Source organism: Dendrobates tinctorius, unplaced genomic scaffold, assembly GCF_039654945.1.
Source record: "Dendrobates tinctorius isolate UK_male_01 unplaced genomic scaffold, ASM3965494v1 ptg000134l, whole genome shotgun sequence".
NCBI lineage: Eukaryota > Metazoa > Chordata > Amphibia > Anura > Dendrobatidae > Dendrobates > Dendrobates tinctorius.
The window spans coordinates 24298725-24325268 of record NW_027361802.1 but is presented as its reverse complement, the minus strand read 5'-3'; the positions used below and the strand labels follow the sequence as shown (position 1 = coordinate 24325268).

At 41.0% G+C, this 26544-nt stretch overlaps 1 protein-coding gene across 1 annotated transcript in view; it reads left to right on the top strand.

Annotated features, from left to right (window-relative positions):
- LOC141048321 (guanine nucleotide-binding protein subunit alpha-14) overlaps positions 1–26322 on the top strand; it is a 233328-nt gene extending 207006 nt beyond the window's left edge. The window contains exons 3-7 of the mRNA XM_073543804.1: positions 19534–19688; positions 20118–20246; positions 21979–22108; positions 22727–22880; positions 25259–26322. Coding sequence (XP_073399905.1) covers positions 19534–19688; positions 20118–20246; positions 21979–22108; positions 22727–22880; positions 25259–25449 — 759 coding nt within the window. The 3' untranslated portion in view covers positions 25450–26322. The remainder of the gene's footprint in view (positions 1–19533; positions 19689–20117; positions 20247–21978; positions 22109–22726; positions 22881–25258) is intronic.
- Positions 26323–26544: the final 222 nt, after the last annotated feature.

Below are 26544 nucleotides of genomic sequence, written 5' to 3'. Positions count from 1 at the left end.
CGCTTTACAGACATTATTGGACACTCACAATCTATGTTCCCTATCAGTATGTCTTTGGAAAGTTGGAGGAAACCGGAGTACCCAGAGAAAACCCACGCAAACATGGGGAGAACATACAAACTCTTTGCTGATGTTGTCCTTGCTGGGATTTGAACCCAGAACCCCAGCGCTGCAAGGCTGCAGTGCTAACCACTGAGCCACCATGCCGCGTCCAAAAGCGGGGACAAGGAAGCCGGTGCCGATTAGGCACAGGTTTCACGTGACGTTAAGACCTTACTGACTAGCCAAGTAGTGGAGGACTTTATTGCATGTGATGGAGCATTGTCTTGCATAAGTCATGTTTTTTTTGAAAGATGCAGACTTTTTGCTGTACCACTGCTTAAACAAAGCATCTTTTAAAAACTGACAGTAGGTTTGGTCTTGAGTACGTCTCCAACCCGAAAAGTTCAGATTAGCTCATCTTTAATAATACAAACCCAAAGCTGTACCCCACCTTCACCTTTCTGGCATCTGTCTCAAAGTGGATGTCTGTGCCCTGTTACTGATCATCCAGCAATGGCCTGTCCTTCAAGAGTCAATTTCTGTCTTTAGATATCTCTTAGCACAGTCTTGACGTTTCAATTTGTGTCTTGTTCAGTGGTGGTTGGGATTCAGACTCCCTTATCTACTTTAGGTTTGAAAGTTGATTCTCATTCCATCTTCAACTTGAAAAAATCAATCTAGTTCATCCTTAATATTACCAACCCATAACAGTACCCTACGTCCACTTGCTGGTGTCTGAGTTGAAGTGAAGGTCTGTCGTTACTGATCCAGCCGCTTGCCCATCCATCTGGTCCTTCAAAGATTTTATGGACTGATGAGATGAGTGACTCTTGAAGAATCTATCTTCCCATATTTGTTGGCCAAGTCTTGATGTTTCAGCGTATTTGTCTTGTACAGTGGTGGTTGGGATCAGCCTTCCTTACCTTGGCAATGTCTCTGAGAGCTGAACACCTTGTACTTCTGGGCACTCCAGGAAGGTTGTAGTTCTGGAATGTGACAGCACTGGAGGATAATGCGTTCATGGTCACTTCGCATTTGATTCTTCTAAAATCTTTGTCACTTAATGTATGTTTTATTTTCTCAACACATTTTTTGCGACCCCGTTGACTGTTTATATCAAAACTTTTTTTTTTTGTTTTAATGGATTTTTATTTATTTTTCCAAAAATATTTTTTTTAAACAATAGCAAGCTGTGCATGTGGCATATCACTTCTGTCTTTTAAGTACCGCATATCTTCTCTTACTATACTTAAAGGGAATCTGTCACCCCTTTTTTGAGATATCACATAATGATATCATTCAATTGTGTGTCACATAAGGATTCTCTTAGTACTTTTGCGTCCCCCTGATCCCGCACCTTTCATGCATAAATACCTTTTTCATATCGGTTCAGATGTATGTAAACTGCAGCTGTCCGGTCCGCTGGGCGGGGCTTATTCATCTGCTCCCCCCCTCCCTGTCTTGCTCTACACAAGAAGAAATGCGTAGAGCAAGACAGGGAGGGGGAGCAGGTGAATAAGCCCCGCCCAGCGGACCGGACAGCGGCAGTTTACATACATCTGAACCGATATAAACAAGGTATTTATGCATGAAAGGTGCGGGGTCAGGGGGACATACTATTTACCTATTATTAATTTCAGACAATACATTTATCCCAACTTTATATCCACCAATAATACACAATATATGAGCCCCCTCATTACCCAAATACACATCAGCTGATGTGCTTCATCCAATCAGCATTCACGTTTATACAGCTTGGAGTTGGAAAATCTGCATAAAAATGACCATCATACAGTAAAGCACGATGCGGCATAGCTGTGTATGAGCTTTCATGACACATTTACACTTTTTTACGTTTTTTTTTCAGTAATTTATCCAAATTAAGAGAACACGTGCATAAACTTATATCCTCCTTTTATTTGATCTTGTTCTTGCCCTTTTTTACAATCCCAAAAATATAAATTGCGCTTAGAAGTGTTTTTGATTTTTCCTACTGTAATTTGACATACATAAGGTATTTGCTTAGTTAAAGCATAAGAATTTTTTTTACTTTTAATTTCATAAATCAACAGTGCACGGGAAAATAAGAAAGTTTAGTAAATCTTATCAAAGAAATCTGCTTTTTTCTCCACCAGGACTGAGCTTTCATTTTACAACTCTCAATTCTGGGGTAAATCTGTATTCAGTGAAGACCCTTTTTTTATATTACTGAGATAGGAGATGGCGGCTGCTACTGATAAGATTCAACTAATGGTACCGTTACACTTGTCGACGCACCACCGATCCCGACAACGATATGGATCGCTGGTGCATCGCTAAGTGGTCACTAGTGAGCTGCCACACAGGCAGATCTCACCAGCGACATAGCAGCGGTCGGGGGGTCGTTACTTACCTGTCAGACGCGGCGATCCTGACGTCCTCCTGCCCACGTCGCTCGTCGTCGCCACAGGAAGCCCAGCAGATAGCGCCCGACGAGAAATGATCCAGGACGTTCTCGCGCGACCAGCGATAACCAGCGGGGGAGCCGGTGAGAGGTAAGTATCAGACATAGCGATATGGCTAGCAATATCGCTGCTGCGCCACAAAATCGGTGACGTTACAGCGATATTGCTAGCGATCTCGCTGTGTGTAACGGGGGCTTTAGGAAGGAAACGGGAGGAGCTCTGCCTCTAACTCCTCCCTTGTTTTCCCTTCTTGCCCTCTGCATAGAATCTTCTAAAAACCAACTGTCCTGTATCTCTGTAGTGTAAATAAGAGCTAATTATATAATATAACATTCACAAGCTGCACGTGAAGGTAGTACAATAACTGCTTCTGTGTGCAAGGTGTTTTTAGGCGGAATAATCTGGTAGCACCTAAGAAGGCTCTGCCAAGTGCTACAAGCCCTTATTTTTCTTAGCTCCCTCCAAAAAAAAATCCTTAGGACTGCAAATAAATTCACAGCTTTTCCTCTGAAAAATTATAAACATAAATGATCGTTTTAAATTGCTACTTTGTGCTGAGATGTAGCTTTCCTTTCCATGTTTTCCCGCGTGCCCTGGAGCTCTGACATTAACTCACTGCTTTCTACTTTTCCAGAATGTAAAGTCTTCCAGCACCTCTATTAAAACTTCCTCTTTATCTGTGTATGGACGACCCCTGTGTAATCTTTTAAAATATACAGATATGAAGGAAAAAAGCATCTTATTGAGATGTCAGAACAGTGTTTTAATTTTTTATAGGGAGGGGGGATAATATGAAAGCTTGACATTAGCAACTTGCAGGAAGACGTAATGTTTGTAAAGACACATTTTTACTTATGACCGTTGGTTAGATTTGCACACGCTGCATGCTAATAATCCATGAATGTATTCATTCGCTATTGTCATAATATATGATATGTCAATCTAAGATTAGACTTCTAGTATTTAGATAGCTTTTGGAACTTTACCGATCTGTAGTCTCAGGCCTCAAATCATCACTTTTTTTCTCCACTTTTTTGGAGCGGTTTGCTTCCTTTTAGTAGCATTAGCATTTCTGCCTATATGCTTTGCGCCACTTTGTTTTTGTTTTTTTAAGTCTTTTTAGAATTTTTCCTCGACCACTTTGCTTTTCCAGATGTTTTAGACAGATTAACCCCCTTTTTATGACGTATAGGTACATCATAGGTCGCCTCCGGCTCGGCGCCAGAGCCCGCATCTTTTCCGGCACATGACAGCTGATCTGATCAGCAGTCTGGTGCCCCTTACAACCGTAAGTGGAATCGCGATCCACCCACTGCTGTTAACATATTAAATGCCACTGTTAATCTCTGACAGCGGCATTTAACTTGCGCAAACCAGATGTGCATCATTAGCTCCGCCCATCAGCGCTGCTGTCTCATGAATGCAGGGCGCCGATGGGTTAGCATAACAATCCGGGGTCTTCTGCAGACACCTGTCATTTTTTATTTCCTAACTGCTATGAGCACCACCCAGTGGCCGGCAATCATAGCAGATGATCATTTTTACTTCAGCCCTGCTATGTGCAGCATAAGCCATCAAATAATCGCAGCTTCAAGTCTCCTAAGGAGACTTTTAAAGCATGTAAAAAAGAAAAAAAAAATAAAAATTTTTTTTTAAATGTAAAAGTTAAAAATCACTCCCCTTTTTGCCCCATTCAAAATAAAACAATAATAAAAAATACACATATTTGGTATAGCCGCGTTCAGAAACGCCCGATCTATGAAAATATAAAAAGAATAAATCCAATCGGTAAAAGGCGTAACGAGAAGAAAAAAAAATCAAAATGCAAGAAAGGTATTTTGGTTGCTGCAACATTGCAATAACAAGTGATCAGTTCGGCGATCAACAAATAAGCCCCAGATCGCGAAAAATGGAGACGCTACGGATCTCAGAAAATGACGCCTTTTTTACCACTTAAATAAAAAAAGAACCTAGACATGTTTGGTGTATACGAACTCGTAATGACCTGGAGAATCATATTGGCAGGTCAGATTTAGCATTTAGTGAACATGGTAAAAAGAAAGAGAAAAAAAACATTTTCTTTTCCTGTTTTCCAGTACACTCTATGGTAAAATTAATGGTTTTGTTCAAAAGTACAGCTCGCCCCACAAAAAACACAGTCTATTTACATGGTTATAAGTTTAGATGGATATTGTTTCAAAACAAAGAATTGAACATTTCTTAAATCTGAGCCCAGTGGCTGCGACCATGGGAAGGTGATAAGAGGTGAGAGGGAAGGAAATCCTGAGTCAATATAGGGAAGTGGGTGTATCTACACAGAATATACATCCAAAGCTCAACTCCAGCCTGGCTTGTTAACCCCTAGCTGCATAGTTTAGCAAGTGGGTGCAAAGTCATCGGGATTTGTGGGGGTGTAGAAAGTGTGATTCTCCGGCAGGAATGGCAAACTGCGGCATAGCTTGCTATATTTTACACAATCCTGCAGCAAATAAATGGAGCCCACATTGTTTAGACAACCGTGCACTAGTCTAAACCTCCCCTGACAAGTGCTCGAGTCTATGGCAGTCACAAATCCTGCCAACTGAGCAAATTACATAATGCCACCGCTGCCCAGCAAGAAGAGGAAGTTTCTTAGCGGTTACGTTTATAGGTCAGGAGTTATTATGAATAGATATGCTCCGTTTATTCCTGATATTATGGTGTGCTCACTGCAGGGATCCTTGTATGTTCTCCCCGTGTTTGCGTGGGTTTCCTCCCACACGCCAATACTGATAGGGAATCTAGATTGTTTGGACCCATTTGGGGACAGTGATGATAATGTCTGTAAAGCGCTGTGGAATAAGATGATTCTATAAGGCTGCTTTCACACATCCGGCTTTTTGAATCCGTCACGATGCAGCGAAATTTGGAACAACCGGATCAGTTACCAGATCCGGTTTTGTCCCATAGAGTTGTATTGTCGCCGCACCGTGCCGGATGGGTATGCGGCGCATCCGGTTTTTGCCGGATACGGCAAAAAGTAGCCGTCCGGCGTCTGCAAAAAACGTTCGCTGCAATGTTTTTTTACAGTGCCGGACCGGTTTTTCTCAGAGCGCATGCGCGGAGACTCTTGAGTCTCGCGCTGCTCTTTTAAATGTGGGCGCCACCGTATCCGGCCGCACAGGCATCCGGTGTCTCCGGCACATCCCGGATCCGCCCCTACGGCTTTTCGGCGCCGGAGACACAAAGCCGGATGTGTGAAAGAAGCCTAAGTGAGTAATATAATAAAAATAAGGTGTTTGACATTTTAAAAGTACAGGAGGAATTGTATAGTTGAAGTGATAGTGTGATTCTCCGTGATGTATATATGTTGGCACTATAGAAATAATGCACCAGCTAACAATAATAATAATTTGTTAGTTTTGTAACTTTATTGTTTGAATTGTAAATAAAGTTTTTGGTCCCTGACAACTAGAGAAATTCAGCTTTTCCAAAACTGTCCAATCTGTGGAATATTCGTCCTGTGCTGAGCATTTATCATTAGGGTAACCTGAATATGTCTGCGTTCTCATCCTGGAATAATGTGTTGCTTTTGGGGCTTTATCCCGTATACTAATTAAGAATAAAATGTATGACTTTCATGTGTAAATGTAATTCTGTCCAGACCGAGCCGGTTCTAATGGATCTCCTATACTTATTGCCGGCGTTCCATGCTGTTTTACCAACACAAGACTGATGCCAATGTGAGCAGAGCCTCAGTGCTATGCGTCTATTGTATTTTCTCACATGCTTACAGCTCTACAGTATATTGTGAGGATTTTGTGTTGTTTATAGCCGCCAGTATTAACCTGGAGAATGTGGTGTAACCAGTTAAACCTTGGCAAGTTCTTCAGTCTCATAGGTCATATCTGTTTCTTTATTTTAAACAAGTCAGTGTGGTGAATGTTGTTCTGCATTGTTAGTACAGGTAACATGATAAGTAATAAACTGCTCCAGGGAGCTTTACATATCTTCTGGGTCACTACTGCTCCAGGGAGCTGTAGATATCTTCTGGGTCACTACTGCTCCAGGGAGCTCTACATATCTTCTGGGTTACTACTGCTCCAGGGAGCTCTACATATCTTCTGGGTTACTACTGCTCCAGGGAGCTCTACATCTCTTCTGGGTTACTACTGCTCCACGGAGCTTTACATATCTTCTGGGTCACTACTGCTCCAGGGAGCTGTAGATATCTTCTGGGTCACTACTGCTTCAGGGAGCTCTACATATCTTCTGGGTCACTACTGCTCCAGGGAGCTCTACATATCTTCTGGGTTACTACTGCTCCAGGGAGCTCTACATATCTTCTGGGTTACTACTGCTCCAGGGAGCTCTACATATCTTCTGGGTAACTACTGCTCCAGGGACCTCTACATATCTTCTGGGTCACTACTGCTCCATGGAGCTCTACATAGCTTCTGGGTCACTACTGCTCCATGGAGCTCTACATATCTTCTGGGTTACTACTGCTCCAGGGAGCTCTACATATCTTCTGGGTTACTACTGCTCCAGGGAGCTCTACATATCTTCTGGGTTACTACTGCTCCATGGAGCTCTACATATCTTCTGGGTCACTACTGCTCCATGGAGCTCTACATAGCTTCTGGGTCACTACTGCTCCATGGAGCTCTACATATCTTCTGGGTTACTACTGCTCTATGGAGCTCTACATATCTTCTGGGTTACTACCGCTCCAGGGAGCTCTACATATCTTCTGGGTTACTACTGCTCCAGGGAGCTCTACATATCTTCTGGGTCACTACTGCTCCATGGAGCTCTACATATCTTCTGGGTTACTACTGCTCCAGGGAGCTCTACATATCTCCTGGGTTACTACTGCTCCATGGAGCTCTACATATCTTCTGGGTTACTACTGCTCCATGGAGCTCTACATATCTTCTGGGTCACTACTGTTCCATGGAGCTCTACATATCTTCTGGGTTACTACTGCTCCAGGGAGCTCTACATATCTTCTGGGTTACTACTGCTCCATGGAGCTCTACATATCTTCTGGGTCACTACTGCTCCATGGAGCTCTACATATCTTCTGGGTTACTACTGCTCCAGGGAGCTCTACATATCTTCGGGGTTACTACTGCTCCAGGGAGCTCTACATATCTTCTGGGTTACTACTGCTCCAGGGAGCTCTACATATCTTCTGGGTTACTACTGCTCCAGGGAGTTCTATATATCTTCTGGGTTACTACTGCTCCAGGGAGCTCTATATATCTTCTGGGTTACTACTGCTCCAGGGAGAGCTATACATATCTTCTGGGTTACTACTGCTCCAGGGAGCTCTATATATCTTCTGGGTTACTACTGCTCCATGGAGCTCTACATATCTTCTGGGTCACTACTGCTCCATGGAGCTCTACATATCTTCTGGGTCACTACTGCTCCATGGAGCTCTACATATCTTATGGGTTACTACTGCTCCATGGAGCTCTACATATCTTCTGGGTTACTACTGCTCCATGGAGCTCTGCATATCTTATGGGTCACTACTGCTCCATGGAGCTCTACATATCTTATGGGTTACTACTGCTCCATGGAGCTCTACATATCTTCTGGGTTACTACTGCTCCAGGGACCTCTACATATCTTCTGGGTTACTACTGCTCCAGGGAGCTCTACGTATCTTCTGGGTTACTACTGCTCCAGGGAGCTCTGCGTATCTTCTGGATTACTACTGCTCCAAGGAGCTCTACGTATCTTCTGTGTTACTACTGCTCCATGGAGCTCTGCATATCTTCTGTGTCACTACTGCTCCAGGGAGCTCTACATATCTTCTGGGTTACTAAAGCTCCAGGGAGCTCTACATATCTTCTGGGTTACTACTGCTCCAGGGAGCTCTATATATCTTCTGGGTCACTACTGCTCCAGGGAGCTCTACATATCTTCTGGGTTACTACTGCTCCACGGAGCTTTACATATCTTCTGGGTTACTACTGCTCCAGGGAGAGCTATACATATCTTCTGGTTTACTACTGCTCCAGGGAGCTCTACATATCTTCTGGGTTACTACTGCTCCAGGGAGAGCTATACATATCTTCTGGTTTACTACTGCTCCAGGGAGCTCTACATATCTTCTGTGTTACTACTGCTCCAGGGAGCTCTATATATCTTCTGGGTTACTACTGCTCCAGGGAGCTCTACATATCTTCTGTGTTACTACTGCTCCAGGGAGCTCTACATATCTTCTGGGTTACTACTGCTCCAGGGAGCTCTACGTATCTTCTGGGTTACTACTGCTCCAGGGAGCTCTACATATCTTCTGGGTTACTACAAATATTTATCTCTTCAAAACAGACCTATTCTAGTTAAACCTTTGTGATAGAGGGTGGTCGCTCAGTAGTTGGCACTAATATCATGCAACATTTTGCCTGTGCAGGTATATGCACCTTTGCAACTACACTTTTGGAAGAAACGATGTATAATACTTTTAATGCTAATACACTCTGAATACTTCCAAAAAATCAAAAAATAGGTGCATATAGTCTCTTAAACAGTACAACATTTATTGAATTTATAAACTATTAAGTTTCACAATGGAGGACCACATTGAGTGTAATAGGTGTAAATATATAAACCATTAGTATATGAACATCCTAGCGTATATGGAAATGTATATAATAGATCTTACAAGTTCATCACTGTTACATTATAGCCTTAGTGGCGACCCTGAGAAGCCAACGGTGAAACACACGTAAACCTACATGCTACACTTACTTGTCTGATATGTCAGTACGGTAATTTTCCTTCTTCTTTAGTATCGCGTCATGCCACTATTTCCATTATGAAAGATTGTGTTATATCTTTCTTTGATAAGGCAAAGATAATTTTATATGCTAGGATGTTCACATATGTTTAATATACAGTATTTACACCTTTTATACTCCATGTCGTCGTGCATTGTGATGCTCTGTTGGAATATGATATATACACACTGCTCAAAAAAATAAAGGGAACACTAGACACTCTTACTGAGCAGACCCATGGATGTTAGAGACCTTCCTATCATTTCTACCTGTTGTTTATTCCATTGGCACAACAGCAGGAGAAATGGAATCACAATCAGTGTTGATTTCACAGAAGTGTGACTGTCTTAGAGTTACATGTTCCCTTTATTTTTTTGAGCAGTATACATAAAATATACATAGTGTTTGATTATAGTTTATAAATTCAATAAACATTGTACTTTATCCACCTATTTTTTGTTCTCTTGGAGGTTTTTAGTTAGTGATGTGTCTCCAGTTACAATGGATTGTTTTGGAAGCGTTTTGTTCTCGTTTGTTGGTAGTTAACAAACACACTAGTTTCATCCAGAAGTTACACTTGTAAGTCTGTCCTTTGATTTTTTAGTAACCTACCTAATGTATCTTGCAAAGTAGAAGCATGGCTAGGGGTTTAGCTCAAGGAAGGGAGTCATGAAACTTCTGAGTGGGCCCTTGTTACAACTATGGTGGCGTACCTCAAATTAAGTCATTCACTTTCTCCATCTGTTTCTGACCTGTTTCTCACATTTTCAGCCCCATCGCCATCTATTCCCAACCTGCACACACTCCTCATCTTGCTGTATTTTGCCCCATCACTGCACCTGCTGTGTGGTATAATAATATTGCTCCTCTTAATGTCCACCACTGTGCCTCTTTTGTGCCCTCTAGATGATATAATTGCCACAGAGAAAATATTAATACCCTGTGTGGGTGCCCTAGAAAATAGTGACCACATTTTGCCCCTAGAAAGTAATAATGCACCTGGTGTCACCCTTTGATGGTCACAATACCCTGAGTGTCCATATAACAATAAAGTTTCTTAAGTGCCCTCTTAACATTTCATAATGTCCTGAGTCCCTCCACTACAGCAATAATATCCTCTAAGTGCCCCCTAGTACAACTCCCCTATACACAGTATAATGGCCCTACAGCTCACTTATACACAGTATAATGCCCCCATAGCTCCCCTATATACAATATTGTGGACCCACAGCTCCTTTATACAAAATATAATGGGCCCACAGCTTCCCTATACACATCATGGTGGGCTCACAACTCCCCTATACACAGTATAATGGCCCTACAGCTCACTTATACACAGTATAATGCCCCCATAGCTCCCCTATATACAATATTGTGGACCCACAGCTCCTTTATGCAAAATATAATGGGCCCACAGCTTCCCTATACACATCATGGTGGGCTCACAACTCCCCTATACACAGTATAATGGCCCTACAGCTCACTTATACACAGTATAATGCCCCCATAGCTCCCCTATATACAATATTGTGGACCCACAGCTCCTTTATACAAAATATAATGGGCCCACAGCTTCCCTATACACATCATGGTGGGCTCACAACTCCCCTATACACAGTATAATGGCCCTACAGCTCACTTATACACAGTATAATGCCCCCATAGCTCCCCTATATACAATATTGTGGACCCACAGCTCCTTTATACAAAATTTAATGGGCCCACAGCTTCCCTATACATATCATGGTGGGCTCACAACTCCCCTATACACAGTATAATGGCCCTACAGCTCACTTATACACAGTATAATGCCCCCATAGCTCCCCTATATACAATATTGTGGACCCACAGCTCCTTTATACAAAATATAATGGGCCCACAGCTTCCCTATACATATCATGGTGGGCTCACAACTCCCCTATACACAGTATAATGGCCCTACAGCTCACTTATACACAGTATAATGCCCCCATAGCTCCCCTATATACAATATTGTGGACCCACAGCTCCTTTATACAAAATATAATGGGCCCACAGCTTCCCTATACATATCATGGTGGGCTCACAACTCCCCTATACACAGTATAATGGCCCTACAGCTCACTTATACACAGTATAATGCCCCCATAACTCCCCTATATACAATATGGTGGACCCACAGCTCCTTTATACACAGTATGGTGGGCCCACAGTCTTCACATTGTAAAATGGGCCCACAGCTCCACTATACACAGTATGATGCCCTCACTGCTCTCTCAAAACAAAGTATAATAACCCCCACAGTAGTCATCAGTGTATAATGGCTTCCAAAGTAGCCCCCACAATGTATGATTGGCTCAACTGTATAATGGTCCCCCGCAGTAGTCCCCAAACTGTGAAATTGCTTCCATAGTCACTCTCTCACTGTAAGATGACTCTTACACTTTGATAGACCCTTCAGTAGCCCCCACAATTTGATTGCCTCCCACAATAGCCCCCACACTTCATAATGACCCCCACTGTAGTTCTCACACTTTGAGGTCCCCCACTTTAGCTGCCACAGTAGCACCTGAACAGTATAATGGCCCCACACTTTGAGGGCCCCCCACAGTAGCCCCTACAATGTATGTGGGGTACCCTCCCCCATTGTCTGATGCCCACGTGTCACATCACAAGTTTTGGTTCAAGTAAAAAACCTCATGTACTCGTCTAATCCAGGATCCTGACGAGACCACCTGCAAAGCGTGAGTGCACACATAGGAGAGGCCCAGCGCCCTAGCTTCAGGCACTGCATTATCCTGCTGTTCTGTAGACCACAGGCTAAGGCTATGTGCACACGCTGCGGATTCACCAGCAGATTTTTCCGTGTGGATCCACAGGTAAAACCGCAGGTAAAGTGACCTGCGGTTTTCCCCTGCGGTTTGACACCTGGACAGTGGAATAGGTGTCAAACCGCAGCGGAATCCGCAGAAAGAATTGACATGTCATTTCTTTCTGCGGATTCGAAACCGCAGCTTTTCCGCAGTGAAAAAAACCGCAGCATGTGCACAGCGGATTGTAAATCCCATTGGATAACATGGTACTGTACACTGTCTGCGGAACTGCTGCGGATCCGCAGCGTGTGCACATACCCTTAAAGCGACCTGTTGTCTTCAGACCGAAGAGCGCCCATATAGTTAAGGGTAGCATAGCTCTGGGTGGGCCCCTCCGAGCACTGAAGAATTAGTGGACAGATATTAGGATCATGGCTCCACATGAGATGTAAAGGAATGGGTTAAAATACTTTATATCAACTAAAGCAGATATGGTAAAAAGCTAGAAAGTCTTACCACCTCTAGTATGAGAGAAGGAGGGGCACACTGACCTGCTAGCCCTCCATGGGGAATAGAAGACATAGCTTATACACTTGTTTCTGAGGATTTTTTTGGGTGCAAATGATTTTCTTGAAAGAATGGTTCAGTGATTTAGAAGCTTTCTTCCAACTGCTGCGGGTCTGATCAAAGGTGGTTTTAGGATGAAAACTTGGATCACAAATACATGTCACTTGTGGGAAAAGGTTGCCCTCTAGAGGGTAACGGTAATATAAGCAGACATGCAAAGTAATACTATAATGGGGGCTGTTTGTAGATTTCTAGGAGGATCTTTTTGTTTCCTGCCATTTTAGGAAGGAAATAATTAATTGAATGTAGGCAGCATTTAGAGTAAATCCCTCACCATAAGGATATGTGTCTAGAATTCAAAAAATCTGCTGAGCTATACAGTGCTAGCTATGTAAATGAGACCTCAACATGCTTTCTTCACAGAAATGCTCCACTTGTATTAATAATTTATTTTTATCATTTAGTGGATGAGTAGAAGATAAATTTAAATCAAATCAATATTTGACTTGACCACCATTATTCGTCATAACTTCAATAACGCTGTGTCTAACATCATGTCCTCACTATATCTGAAACTGAACCTGTCAAAGACTGAACTCCTGGTGTTTCCTCCCTCTACTAATGTACCTATACCCGACACTGCCATTTCCGTGTGTGGTTCCACTATTACTACCCAGCAACATGCCCGCTGTCTTAGGGTCATACTTGACTCCGAGCTTTCATTCACCCCCCACATCCAATCACTGGCTCGCTCTTGTTATCTGCATCTCAAAAACATTTCTAGAATTCGACCTTTTCTTACCTTTGACTCTGCAAAAATTCTTACTGTTTCTCTTATCCATTCTCGTCTGGACTACTGTAACTCTCTTCTAATCGGTCTCCCTCTTACCAAACTTTCCCCCCTCCAATCTGTCTTGAATGCTGCAGCCAGGATCATATTCCTCACCAATCATTACACCGATGCCTCTACCTTGTGCCAGTCATTACACTGGCGACCCATCCACTCCAGAATTCAGTATAAACTTATTACCCTCACCCACAAAGCCCTCCATGGTTCAGCACCACCCTACATCTCCTCCCTTGTTTCAGTATACCACCCTACCCGCGCCCTCCGTTCTGCTGATGACCTGAGGTTAGCATCCTCAATAATTAGAACCTCCCACTCCCGTCTCCAAGACTTTACACGTGCTGCGCCAATTCTTTGGAATGCACTTCCCAGGTCAATACGATTAGTCCCCAATCCCCACAATTTTAAGCGTGCCTTGAGAACGCATTTATTCAGACTGGCCTACCGCCTCAACACCAGGGCTGTGGAGTCGGAGTCGTGGAGTCGGAGTTAGTTTTGGTCGGAGTCGGTAGAAATGTACCGACTCCGACTCCAACTTTAAAAAAAATGTATTAATATTTCATAATTGAACTTTCATATGAATTTTATAAATGTTACTCAAATATATATGTTCTATCAAACTATGAACAACAGTGATAAGCAGTTCTGCTGGAGATAGAGACATTTCTTACTTCTTGTGTGTCACTGTTCTCCACTGCCCTTATCTAATCTTATACTTGGTTAACCTCATGCTGCCCCAACCCCCCTACTTACAATGTATGAAACTGAAAGTGAAAATGTGTTGCAAATTCTTAGTAGTAAAGCTCCTCCTCTAGACTAGATCATACTAGGTGTGCGTCTTCCAAGCATCTCACAGCTGCCTGCTACTCAGAAGAGGAAGACTGTAAGAAGTATTATCCTTTCAACAAACTTTGCATCAGTTAACTGTGAGTACATGAGGAATAATAACAGTATTACTGACCACTATATCAGTTGTACGACCTGGCAATAATTTTGTACAATTGTTTTTAGGAAAAACAATTGTCATTTGGATTGTGAATGCAGAATTAAAAACCTGAGAATGTCAAAGAAGCATCACATTAAATCAGCTGTATTTGAACATTTCACCATCACTCAAGATAGAAAACATTATGTCTGTCAGTGTATGACAAATGATCCAGACGAAAACAAATGCTGTGAAGCCAAGATGAGTGCATATTCAGGCAAAGATAAAAATGCTCCTACCAGAGCTTCTAATCTAAAGAGACATTTACAGCGCTTTCATCCAGAAGTACTGAAAGCAGTGGATGAGAAAGACTGCATCCAAACCAATGAACCAGTGCCCAGCTCTTCCAGCCAAACAAAGGAGCAGAGAACTTTGCAGCCATCAGTTGCAAGATATTTTGTCAGTGACAAAGTTACTGTGACAATGACAGTAGATACATTTAAAAAACAGACCATAGAGCTTGTTGTAAAGGATAGTGTGCCTATTTCATTATTTTCACGACCAGCTTTTATGTGTCTGAATGGGGAAATGGCCCGCAAGCTTGGTGTTTCTCTGGAGAGAGAGTATTAGAAAATTAGTAATAGAAGAAGCTTTTAAACAAAAGGAAGAACTTAAAAAAACTCTCAAGGGACGCTTTCTGTTTCTTAAAATGGATGCCTGCACACGTCACAGAGTGAACTATTTTGCCATCAATGTCCGATTTGTTTGTGACAAAAATGAAATAGTTACCAAGACATTGGCAGTAAAAGACACCAAAGCTCATCACACCAGTGAGTTTCTCCAGGTCTTGGTGGAAAAGGTTCTGCAAGACTATGAACTTAAAAAAGAGCAAGTTCTTTCTGTCGTAACTGACAATGCTTCAAATATGATAAGTACTATTAAGCTAATGAATGAGAGTAATGATGGTGACCAGCAGCTAGAAGAACATTCTGGGTCCACAGACACAGAAATGTTTGAAATAGAGGAACACAGTATTGTAACTGAGGAGCAAACTGAAGTTGCTTCAGATGAACAGCAACATGATAGTTTAGATGATCTTGTTGAAACTGTGTCAATATGTTCTTTCATTCATCACATGCGCTGTGTTGTGCATACGCTACAGCTGGCTATAAGAGACAGTCTGCAAGAAGGACATGCTGCTGCACTGATTGGCAAGGTGAGAAAATTGGCTACTGTTGCCAGAACCCCTAAAGTTGACTCAATTTTGAAGAGACGTGCTGGAAAAGGGGCAATTATTGATCAAGCCACACGATGGGGCAGTACTTACTTAATGATTCAGAGCTTGGTTGAACTGAAAACCTTTCTTGTAGACATGGCTAACCCTCAACTGACGCTAAATGAAAGTCAGTGGAATCAGGTGACTGAGCTGGAAAAATTGCTAGAGCACCCATTTACAGTGACTAAAAAATTACAAGCAGAGGACTTAACTCCAGGTATTTTCTTAAAGGAGTGGAAGAACCTGATGTTTCGCCTGTCCCAAAGAGGAGGGTTAATTGCAAGTGGCATTGCTACATCAATGAAACGGAGAGAGGAGCTACTATTACAAAATAACTTTCTTTTGGCAGCTGTTTATGTAGACCAAATGCATCGGATTCTTCTAGATGATCAACAGCTAAGTGAAGGAAAAGAAGCTCTGTTTGAAATAGCAGTAAGGATGAAAGGGTTGCAGAACAGTCAGGAGGAACTAGAAGAATTTGGTCGTCCTGCCACATCTTCACCCTCATCATCAACTGATGAAGAATTTAATTTCGAAAAATATTTGGATCACAAGGACCGTGCAAAGCATTCCCGCATAGAAGAAGAGTCATCCCCATCAAGGAACACAGCCAGTACATTTCAGCAGAATTTTTCATGTGAACTAAAAGAAATTGAGAAATTTGACCGTTCATCAAAAATAACAGTGCAACAAGCGATTCCTCTGTATCCTGACATTGTCAGAGATGTTGCCCGAGTGGTTACTGCTTTGCCACCAACACAAGTTAGTGTAGAGAGGTTGTTCTCTGCTCTCAAAATAATTAGATCAGATTTGAGGGCATCCATGAAGGAGGATCTGACAGAGGCAATACTTTTTCTGAGGACAAATTTATAGATTTCTTCTTATTAACTGCATAAAAGTGTTTATTGCATATTTACTTACAGTTTAGAAAAGTTTATAAAAGTTATTTCCTATATTCTAATTGTATTCTAATAAATGTAGTTTTTGCTCTAAGTGGTCTGATTACTTATATGATGGTGAGAAACTGAATAAGCACGATGTTTAATATTTTACAACAGTAAATTTGTTGTTATGAATTGGCCATTTATGAAGGAGCCGGAGTCGGAGCCTGATAAAATCCAGGAGTCGGAGTCGCAACTGTGGCTTACCGACTCCACAGCCCTGCTCAACACATTAACCTAATCTATCCCTGTGTGGCACAGCCAAAAGTTTTACCATAACCAGGTTCCCTGCATCATGCTCCCACATGCTTTATGCATCCATTAGCCCTCTGTGTTTGTACTGTTACACACTTAACATTATGGCTGGTCCATACAATCAGGGCAACTGTTACCACCCACCTTTCGTGTCTACCTCTTTCCTCATAGACTGTAAGCTTGCGAGCAGGGCCCTCATTCCTGTTGATATTTGTTATGATCTATGTGATTATTGTTATGCTGTAATGTCTATCGTCTGTACAAATCCCCTCTGAAATGTAAAGTGCTGCGGAATATGTCGGCGCTATAGAAATAAAATGTATTATTATTATTATAAGTACCAAAAAAATGGACAACATCGATGACCATAAATGCAGTGGTCGGGCAAGGAAACGTAATACAATAGATGAAAGACCCATCGTACTTACATCGTCTTGAAATCATAAAATGTCCAGTATTGCCATCAGCTCAGAATGGCAGCAACCAAGCTACATCCATCTCCTGTTCAGACAAGTCTGGCCAAAAGTGGTCTTCATTGAAAAATTGAGCCCATAAAGCTGTATCTTTTGACAAGGAAACAAAGCCAAGCAATTCAACTATGCACTAAGGCAAAGGTGTTTTTGACTGACTACACTCCCTGACAGAAGTTATGTCGCTTATCCATGTTATGTAAATATAAGCTTATAACCTGACGTTAAATTCATCCATTGGTTGTAGAAATTATTCTTTTGAAAGCTGAAACCCTCCGAAATGTGGTATTGGTTAAGAAATAAATTGGCATCAATGCAGAAATATTGATCATTTAATGGACACAGAATGGTCAGATTTTGGCAAGACAAATATTGCTGCATAACATTGGTGAATGAAGTTGTTGGGCTATTAGTCATATTTAATATTTTGTGTGACTTCCATGAGCTTGAAGGACTGCATCCATGCGGTTCAACAATGATTCATACAATTTATTAATGAAATCATCAGGAATAGCAAAGAATGTAGTCTTACATGCCTCCCAGAGTTCATCTAGATTCTTTGGTTTTGTCTTCCAAGCTTCCTCTTTCATCCTACCCCAAACATGTATGTATGTATGTATGTATGTATGAGATGGAGCACCATCTTGCTGCAGAATTTGACCCCTTTTATGACTTGGAATATAAGAGGTAGCTAATACTTCTTGATATTTTAGACTATTGATATTGCCTTCCACCTTGCAAATGTTTCGCACACCCCCATGCTGGATGTAACCCCAGACCATGATCTTTCCACCACCAAATGTAACTTTTCTGGGTGTATTTTGGATCCATATGGGCTCCAGTAGGTCTCCTGCAGTATTTTCGGCGGCTGTGGTGTAATTCTACTGAAGATTCATCAGAGAAATCCACCTTCTACCACTTTTCCAGCATCCATCTGTTTAGCAGGCTGCTGGACTTTGCAAATGCCATACTTTTTTTTTATTTGCCTTTTGTTTAGTGCTGGCTTCTGGGCACTGATTCGACCATGGAGGCCATTTCGAGACAGAATCCTACAAACTGTTCTAGTTGACACAGGGACTTGAGGTCACCAAGCCTGTTGGAGCTCTGCTGCAGTGGAAGAGGGGCTTGCTTTGGATTTTCTAACCAGCAAACGTTCCTCCTGAGCAGTTGTCTTGCAGGGTTTGCTGGACCTGGACTTGTCAAACACATCTCCTGTCTCTTCAAATCTTTAATTCTTTGTACTTGACGCTGAGACACATTAAAGGTGCCAGCCACCTCTGCAGTGGATCTGGTCTTCAGCCTCTTGATAATCCAGGCTTTGGTCGCAGGATGGATTTTTGGCATGTTGTCAGAGCTCTAGTTACAGCTCAAGTGAAGGCCTGAGGTGCTGGGTTTCTTTTTATACACACCTACTAATTAACCGATCATTTACTGAGCACAGGTGAGGATGTAAACTAGGATTGGGTGCATTATATGACCAGGCAACAAAACTTTTGTCTTGCCAAATCTGACCATTCTGTGTCCATTAAATGATCAATATTTCTGCATTGTTGCCAAATTATTTTCTTAACCTAAACCACATTTCGGAGGGTTTCAGCTTTCAAAACCATATCTTATACAACAAATGGATGAATTTAACGTCGGGTTATAAGCTTTTAAGCTTTTATTTACATAACATAGATAAGCGACATAACTTCTGTCAGGGAGTGTAGTCAAAATTTTGAAGTGTTTGGCTGTACCAGAAATATTGTGGAGGTTCTTTGTAAAGATTCTCTGAGTAAGCATGATTAAGGAGTACTGGAAATGATATTGCCCCCACAGAGGCCAGATCTGAGCTTCAAATTTGTTTGGGATTATTTGAAGAGACAGAAGAATGTGTGGGAAAACTACATCCACAGATTTGTGGTTAGTTTTCCCAAGATGTTTGGAACAACGTCCTCGCTGAGTTCCTTCAAAACCTTTTGTCCAAGTGCACCTGGAAGAATTGATGCTGTTTTGAATGCAAAGGGTGGTCACACCAAATATTGATTTTGATTTAACATTTTATAAATTGATTAAAAAGAACTTAATCAGCTAATGAAGATGATATGTAAATGACTTCACATTTCCTTTTTTTATGTGACCTCTATTCATTACCATGATTTTTTTTTTTGATTTTTTTTTTACCTTTTTTTAATAATTACTTTTTCTTTTAGGAAAATGCCTTGCTGGTTCGGGAAGTAGAAGTAGATAAAGTAAATAGTCTGGAACGGAAACAAGTAGAAGCAATTAAAAAACTCTGGGAGGATCCTGGGATCCAGGAGTGCTATGACCGGAGAAGGGAGTACCAGCTGTCAGACTCTACAAAATAGTAAGTGTTCTCCTATATCTAGCCTAACACCGTGCATCTGCTATGATCCACAAGTCTAGTGTAAAATGAAGCTTCAACCGGGGAACCGAGGGTTAGAATAGGGGAATAATATAAGGAAAGTAATATGGCTACATCTAAAATGCCCTTAGTTTTGGGTATTAAAATAAAATAAATATAGTATACTCAGGGAATTGAGGCACACTTAATTGCAGCTAGTGTCAGTGATGCATCTTTCCTTGTGGTTCAGTGGAAGAAAAAAATACTGGTTATTTTTGTAAATCCAAGTCACTGACAGGTATAGAAAGGGTGATAGTATATTATGGACTACATATGCTTGAACACCTTCATTTGCTTTTAAAATGTCATTTTTGTTTTTCAACTTCTTTAAATACATCCTTATCGTTGTCATTTTTCTTTTTTTCCCACCAGCTACCTTGGTGACATAGATCGTATTTCTGTTACTGGCTACATTCCCACCCAGCAAGACGTACTTCGTGTCAGAGTTCCTACTACTGGGATCATTGAGTATCCTTTCGATTTAGAGAATATTATTTTCAGGTGAGGCGAATGAACTTTCCATTCTGCTTGCCTAGCGTCGAAAGCATACATTTTGTTGTCTGTAAATTAATTGAAAAACTTTAAATGTCTTGCTTTCTTTTTTAATACTGGACTCCTAAGAACAATTTTGGGGGAGATTTATCCATCTGAATGTACTCTTTACACCTGGCTTGCACCATGACTTTAATCTGCTTTAGACACTTTCCGTGCCTTGTCCAACATGAGGACAAGGCTTTGCCGCAGGCACTGTGGCATAGCAGACACGGGGTGTGAATTGCCATGCCACATTGTGTACCAATATTTTGGCTCAAATTTCTGGCACAAAGAAAACCAAGTATTAGATTACGACAACTTAGACTGGACAATCCGAATGGTAGACCGCAGAGGTGGTTGGTAACGAAGACAAGAAGCCATAAACTATAGAATTAAAAATCCTCTCCATTCTTTGGAACGGAGAGAAATTTTAACAGGTAAATTGCAATTTTGCATGTTTTTACAAACATTTTGCTATTTTAGTCCTTTAAAAGTATGAAAGAGCCCCTTTTAAATATAGATCTGGAATTTAATAGTTCTTTTTTCCCTCAAAAATAAAGCTCTTTTGTTGTGTAAAGATTTAGTTTTGTGCGTGTGTGTGCCGCCATTAATACAGAGTGCATATACTTGGTTAGAACAGTCATTCTGTGCGGACAGTCCCTTTAAAAGTAGTCTGTCAGTGCAGGATGACTATTCAATCAAAGTTCGGGTGCTTTGTGGACTGTGGTGTGCCCAAACAATTAAGAGCTCCTTCCTACCTACTTGGTTTCCCTGGATCTCTACCCCTTCTATGATTGACATCTCTGGCTTTATAGAGCGAATGGACGTCAAGCCGGTGGGAAGGTGTAAATGACTGGCCTCGCCATGATGCACCGAGCACCTGTACTTGAACAGTCATTCTGTAGGGACAGTCAACCGCCAATTGGGTCAGCACAGGATGGCAATGTAAGTGCACCTTCCCATGTACTTGTTTTCCATCTATTTCCGCTCTTCTCTGGCTCTATAAAGCAAGAGCTGACAATCAAAAATGGGAGATGGAAATAGCAGCAGAACAAGTAAGGTGCACTTAACAGGACTCTGTTTGAACAGTTGTTCTGTGCTGACAAAGTACAGGAGCTCGGTGCACCATGGCGTGGCCAAGCAATTAAGTGCACCTTCCCATGTTTGTTTTTCCTCCATCCCCCCATTCGCTTGCTGTGATTTACCGTTCTGGCTTCAGAGAGATCAAGAAAGACCGAGAGAGATTGAAAACAAGCAGGTGGGAAGGTGCACTTAAGTTTAGCGATGCCATGGTGCACTGAGCACCTGTACATGGTTTGAACAGTCATTCTGTGCTGACAGTCCCTTTAAAGATGCCTCTTGACAGTTTGTCAAACCATTTAACCCAACATTTTCAGGAGAAATAATGGAGGAACACCACAGTGTAAGGTGTGCCCTAGGATTGTTATTATAGAGCATACAGCTGGCAGGTGCCTTTTTAAATAAGGCATCAATTTTGATGAATATGTAATGTCCACGGTCATGGTAGAATTGCTTGCTTCATTCTTCAGACGACTTGTTATGGCTACAAATATGGATTTGGTTACTGCGGATTTGTACTTCATGACCAAAAATCTTTATACAGAATTGAACCTTTTACTCTCCTATAACCATTCACTCATTCATTCTGTATACTGATGGGGTTTGTCTTGTCTTACAGGATGGTAGATGTTGGTGGCCAGAGATCAGAAAGAAGAAAGTGGATTCACTGTTTTGAAAATGTCACCTCCATAATTTTCTTGGTGGCGTTGAGTGAATATGATCAGGTTCTTGCAGAATGTGATAATGAGGTAAGTGAATGAATAAAATATCTATTTGTTGGCTTCTAGTTGGGGACGGATTGGTGATGTAATAATGTATGCCCTCTAGTGTGTAAATGTGCTTGGTGTGGTGTTGACCAGGCTGAACAGGATTATGAAAGCCTTTCCTATGGAGCAGTCTTTGTAATTCGGTACAGCCTCATGTATAATGAAATGTGGGTTGGCTTATGTGAGACAATAGAGAAGATGACATCGCTGAAACATTTTAGGTTATCACAAATATTCTAAATGTCAGGATATGCTCATTTCTTCAACGTTTAAAATCAAAGACTACTTTTTCTGTCTCAAAGATACATGGATGTAGGGTGTGCAAAGCTTTCCATAATTTTTCTATCAGCATTATGTTGTGGTTTGGTCTTGTAAATGTTGACCATCACTGAGGGTTTTCGGAGAGAGGTGGATATCCATGTATCATTCATACTTTGTGATGAAACGTCATTGTCACTGTTGGCCTTAACATGTTCCTGGGACACTAGGCCCACAAAACTGTGGTTGGAAACACTGACTTGGGTGAATAAACAGGGGTATATTGTGATGCCTACAAGGGTCTTGAATAAATGTTTCAGTTTATTTATTTTTTTCTTTTAGAACCGAATGGAAGAAAGCAAAGCTCTATTCAAGACCATCATAACCTACCCTTGGTTCCAGAATTCTTCCGTCATTCTATTTCTAAACAAGAAGGATCTTTTAGAGGAGAAAATTCTTTTCTCGCATTTAATTGACTACTTTCCTGAATTTACTGGTAAGCAACACTGGCTGCTACTAGATATTCGTTTTTGCTAGAAAGAGACATGAGACAAAATGTCTCTAGTGGAGAATTGATGAGGAAGAATTTTGAGTTCTAGGTGAGGAGACGTGAGCTTCATATAACTTATATAGGATAGAAATACATCACGTGTGCGTGAAGATAAGGCGCAGTCCACTGAGTGGGAAGGATTTAATTTTACCCAAAGGAGGCCAAACGACTATTCTAGTGGCCTGCGTTGGTCTTATTCTCCTCGCTCCACCCAAACACTATTTCATACTATGGTATTAAGTAGAAAAGAAACATCCCACATGATCCCATTGTGAAAACTGTATATCACAGTGTATATGGCAGATATATACGGTGCATTGGGGTCTTTTTGTAGAGGTCAAATTGAAGCCATTAAAAGGTCTGGAGGTTTTCTGGAGTTGTATTATACCTGAGCACCTCCAGGCCAACTGTCAAATTTAGCTTTTATTTTTTTGATCATATTTGCAAACATTTGTTCATCCATAAAGATATTCTAAATATTATCACTGTATGACGAAAACCTGAATAATATGGCGGTGAGCGCCAAGAAGCATCTTGGTACTACCGTTTAGCCCCCAGCTAGTTAAACCTGAAGACTGTGATTTTCCTACTGCAATCTCCATATTGAAGATGAATGAACAGAAATTACAGAATTTAGGTCTCCATTATAGCTCAGGTTTTATTAAAAGTTAATATGTATTGAGGGCCAGAATACACACACAAGTGACAGCCACTGGCTACACACCCTGGCTAAAATATCCTTTTTAAATATTTTTGTAATCAGATTATTTAGTGCTAATGCATCACACACAAATCAAAGTTGGTGAAGTGAGAAAATATAGGCAGAGATTGAATTTATGGGATCAAATAACTAAAAATTGGCATGTGCTTATATATTCACCTGTTTTTCCCTATGAAGCTCCTAAAAACTTCTGGTGCAAGCAATTACCTTCATAAGTTACGTGCTTGATGAAAGGCAGTCTACCTGTGTGCCATCAAAGTGTCACATGGTCTATCAGTATATATACACCTTTTCTGAAAGGTCACAGAGACTGCAACACCAACTTTTTGGCCACCAAGGTAAACGCTATAACTGGCGCCAACCCCACAGCACCATCCCCACAGTGAAACATGGTGGTGGCACTATCATGCTGTGGGGATGTTTTTCGCCAGCAGTGACCGGGAAAATGGTGCGAGTCAAGGGGAAGATGGATGGTGCGAAATACAGGGATATTCTTGAGAAAAACCTGTTTGTCGGTTCTTTGAGACTAGGTCGGAGATTCACCTTCCAACAAGACAATGACCCAAAGCATATTGCTGAAGCAACAACTGAGTGTCTTAAGGGGAAACGTGTAAATGTTTTAGAGTGGCCTAGTCAAAGCCCAGACCTTAATTCAATTTAGAATCTGGGGTCAAAATTCAAGATTACTGATCAGCAGAGGAGAAATCATCTAACTTGAAGGAGCTGGAGCAGTTTTACATTGAGGAATGGACAAAAATCACAGTGGCAAGATGGGTAAAGCTCATAGAGACTTATCCAAAGCTACTTGAAGCTGTAATTGCCTCAAAAGGAGCTCTACAAAGTACTGAATTTAGGGGGTGAAAGTTATGCACCCTGAAGTTTTCAGTTATTGCGTCCTATTTGTTTGCCTCACAATAAGAATGCTTCACAATAAGAAGAAAAAGAAATGTTCACAGTTGTTGGCATGTTCTTTACCGGAACTGTTGCAAACTCTCAAAAAACAGTGAAATTCCAGGTTGTGAGACAGCAAAACACAGAAAATGCGAAGGGGGTGGGGGAAAGGGCAAAATACTTTTGCAAGCCACTGTGCATCTCAATATAGCTGCATCAGGCTAAGTCTGACAAATTCCTGCTTTGTCACAATATTCAGCTTCTGCTGTTTGACCTATTTGCTTTTTTAGGGTTCTGGCCAGCTATGTGCATGTAACATATAAACTTTCCATTAATAAACCAAGATCTACTAATTAAAATGTGAATGCAAATTTACATTCTTTCCTAACTGCTATCCTCCACAAATATGTATATAAAAAGAAAAAAGCATTTGGCTTTCCTTTTATAGTTTTCCTGCCATGTGTTGACCGTTCCTGACTATTCTTAAAAGTTTAACAATGTAGTTGATTGTTGCACGTATGAATTCAGCCTTCAGAAGTATTCTTGTTGCATAGATAGCCGTGCAGTCAAGATGCATCTACTGAGATCGCCTTATTGGCGGTGTGTTTTTTTTTTTGTTAAAAGAGACCGTCATTTTTTGTATACATGTCTCTTTTACGAATTCTTGATCTTTCACTCAAATACTGACACAATGTTTTGTCTTTGGCTTTAGGTCCCAAGCAAGATGCCAAATCGGCACGGGAATTTATTCTGAAGCTCTATCAAGACCAGAACCCTGACAAAGAGAAGGTCATCTACTCTCATTTTACCTGCGCCACAGACACCGAGAACATTCGCTTTGTCTTCGCCGCTGTTAAAGACACTATCTTACAGCTGAACCTGAGGGAATTCAATCTAGTGTAAAAAAACAAAAACTGGACAATATTGATATTTGTGGATCCTCCTCAGTCATTCTATACCGATGACGGTCTCCCGAATCATTGCTCTCTCCCCTCCCCTTTTCCCGAGAGTCCAGAGATGAGATGCTATATTTTCCTACAAACGTACTGTGTTCTGATTCTTAAGAAATGTAATCAGCAAGAGAGAAGTTAATTCCCCTCCCCGCATCCCGATGTTTACTTTTTTTAATGTGATATATGAACCTTATAATAAATGCTGTTCATTTTTATTTTTATTTTTTTCTTCCCATGTGTTGGCTTTTATTATTCTATCCAATGTTTGTAACAATTGGATATTTAAGAGAATGTTTCATAGAGTACAATGTGGAAAAAAAATGCACAAATAGATGACAAGTTCCTGTTTTTTTATTATTAATACTTTTTTTGTGGTTTAGTTGTAACCAGAGTTGCCTTGGCTATTTTAAAGCAACACAGCATTTTTATTCAAGAAAACTTTTTATGATTTTTTTTTTCTTTTTGTTGAATAGATTGGGGTGCTCCCTGTAATTCTAGACTGTATGGGTATCTTTTTCCCAGAATAGTAAAAAAATGGCCTCCATTACAACGTCCTTCTGCTTCATTATTTAAAAGAGCCATAAAATGAATAATTGGGTCTTTATTGTGACGTTAATCAAGGAGCGAATACTTTCCTTATTACAATGTAAAACCAAAGATAGAGAAGGAATTGCCATTGTAATGATATTTGTAAATATGTATCTCTTTATAAATAATGTGTGTGTGTGTATATATATGTATCAGCATATATACATATATTTTCCATGTTTCTCTTCCAGTAGGGCTGTTTGAATATGAATAAATTACGTTTTAAATCATTTGACACTAAGTGGTTTCACTGTGTTGTGTATGAACTAGGTTTACGTGGAAACTACATTACAGACGTGCCGCTGATGCTCAGATCTTTTAAGACCAATAAAATGCTTATTGATTTAATATTCATAAAGCCTTGAGAGTTCCCGGATAAGATTGTAGCTGCCCTAAATTCTTAAATTAAAAGATGTTGTGTATGTTTGGTTCGCTCCAACTCGCTGCGGACCGGTTG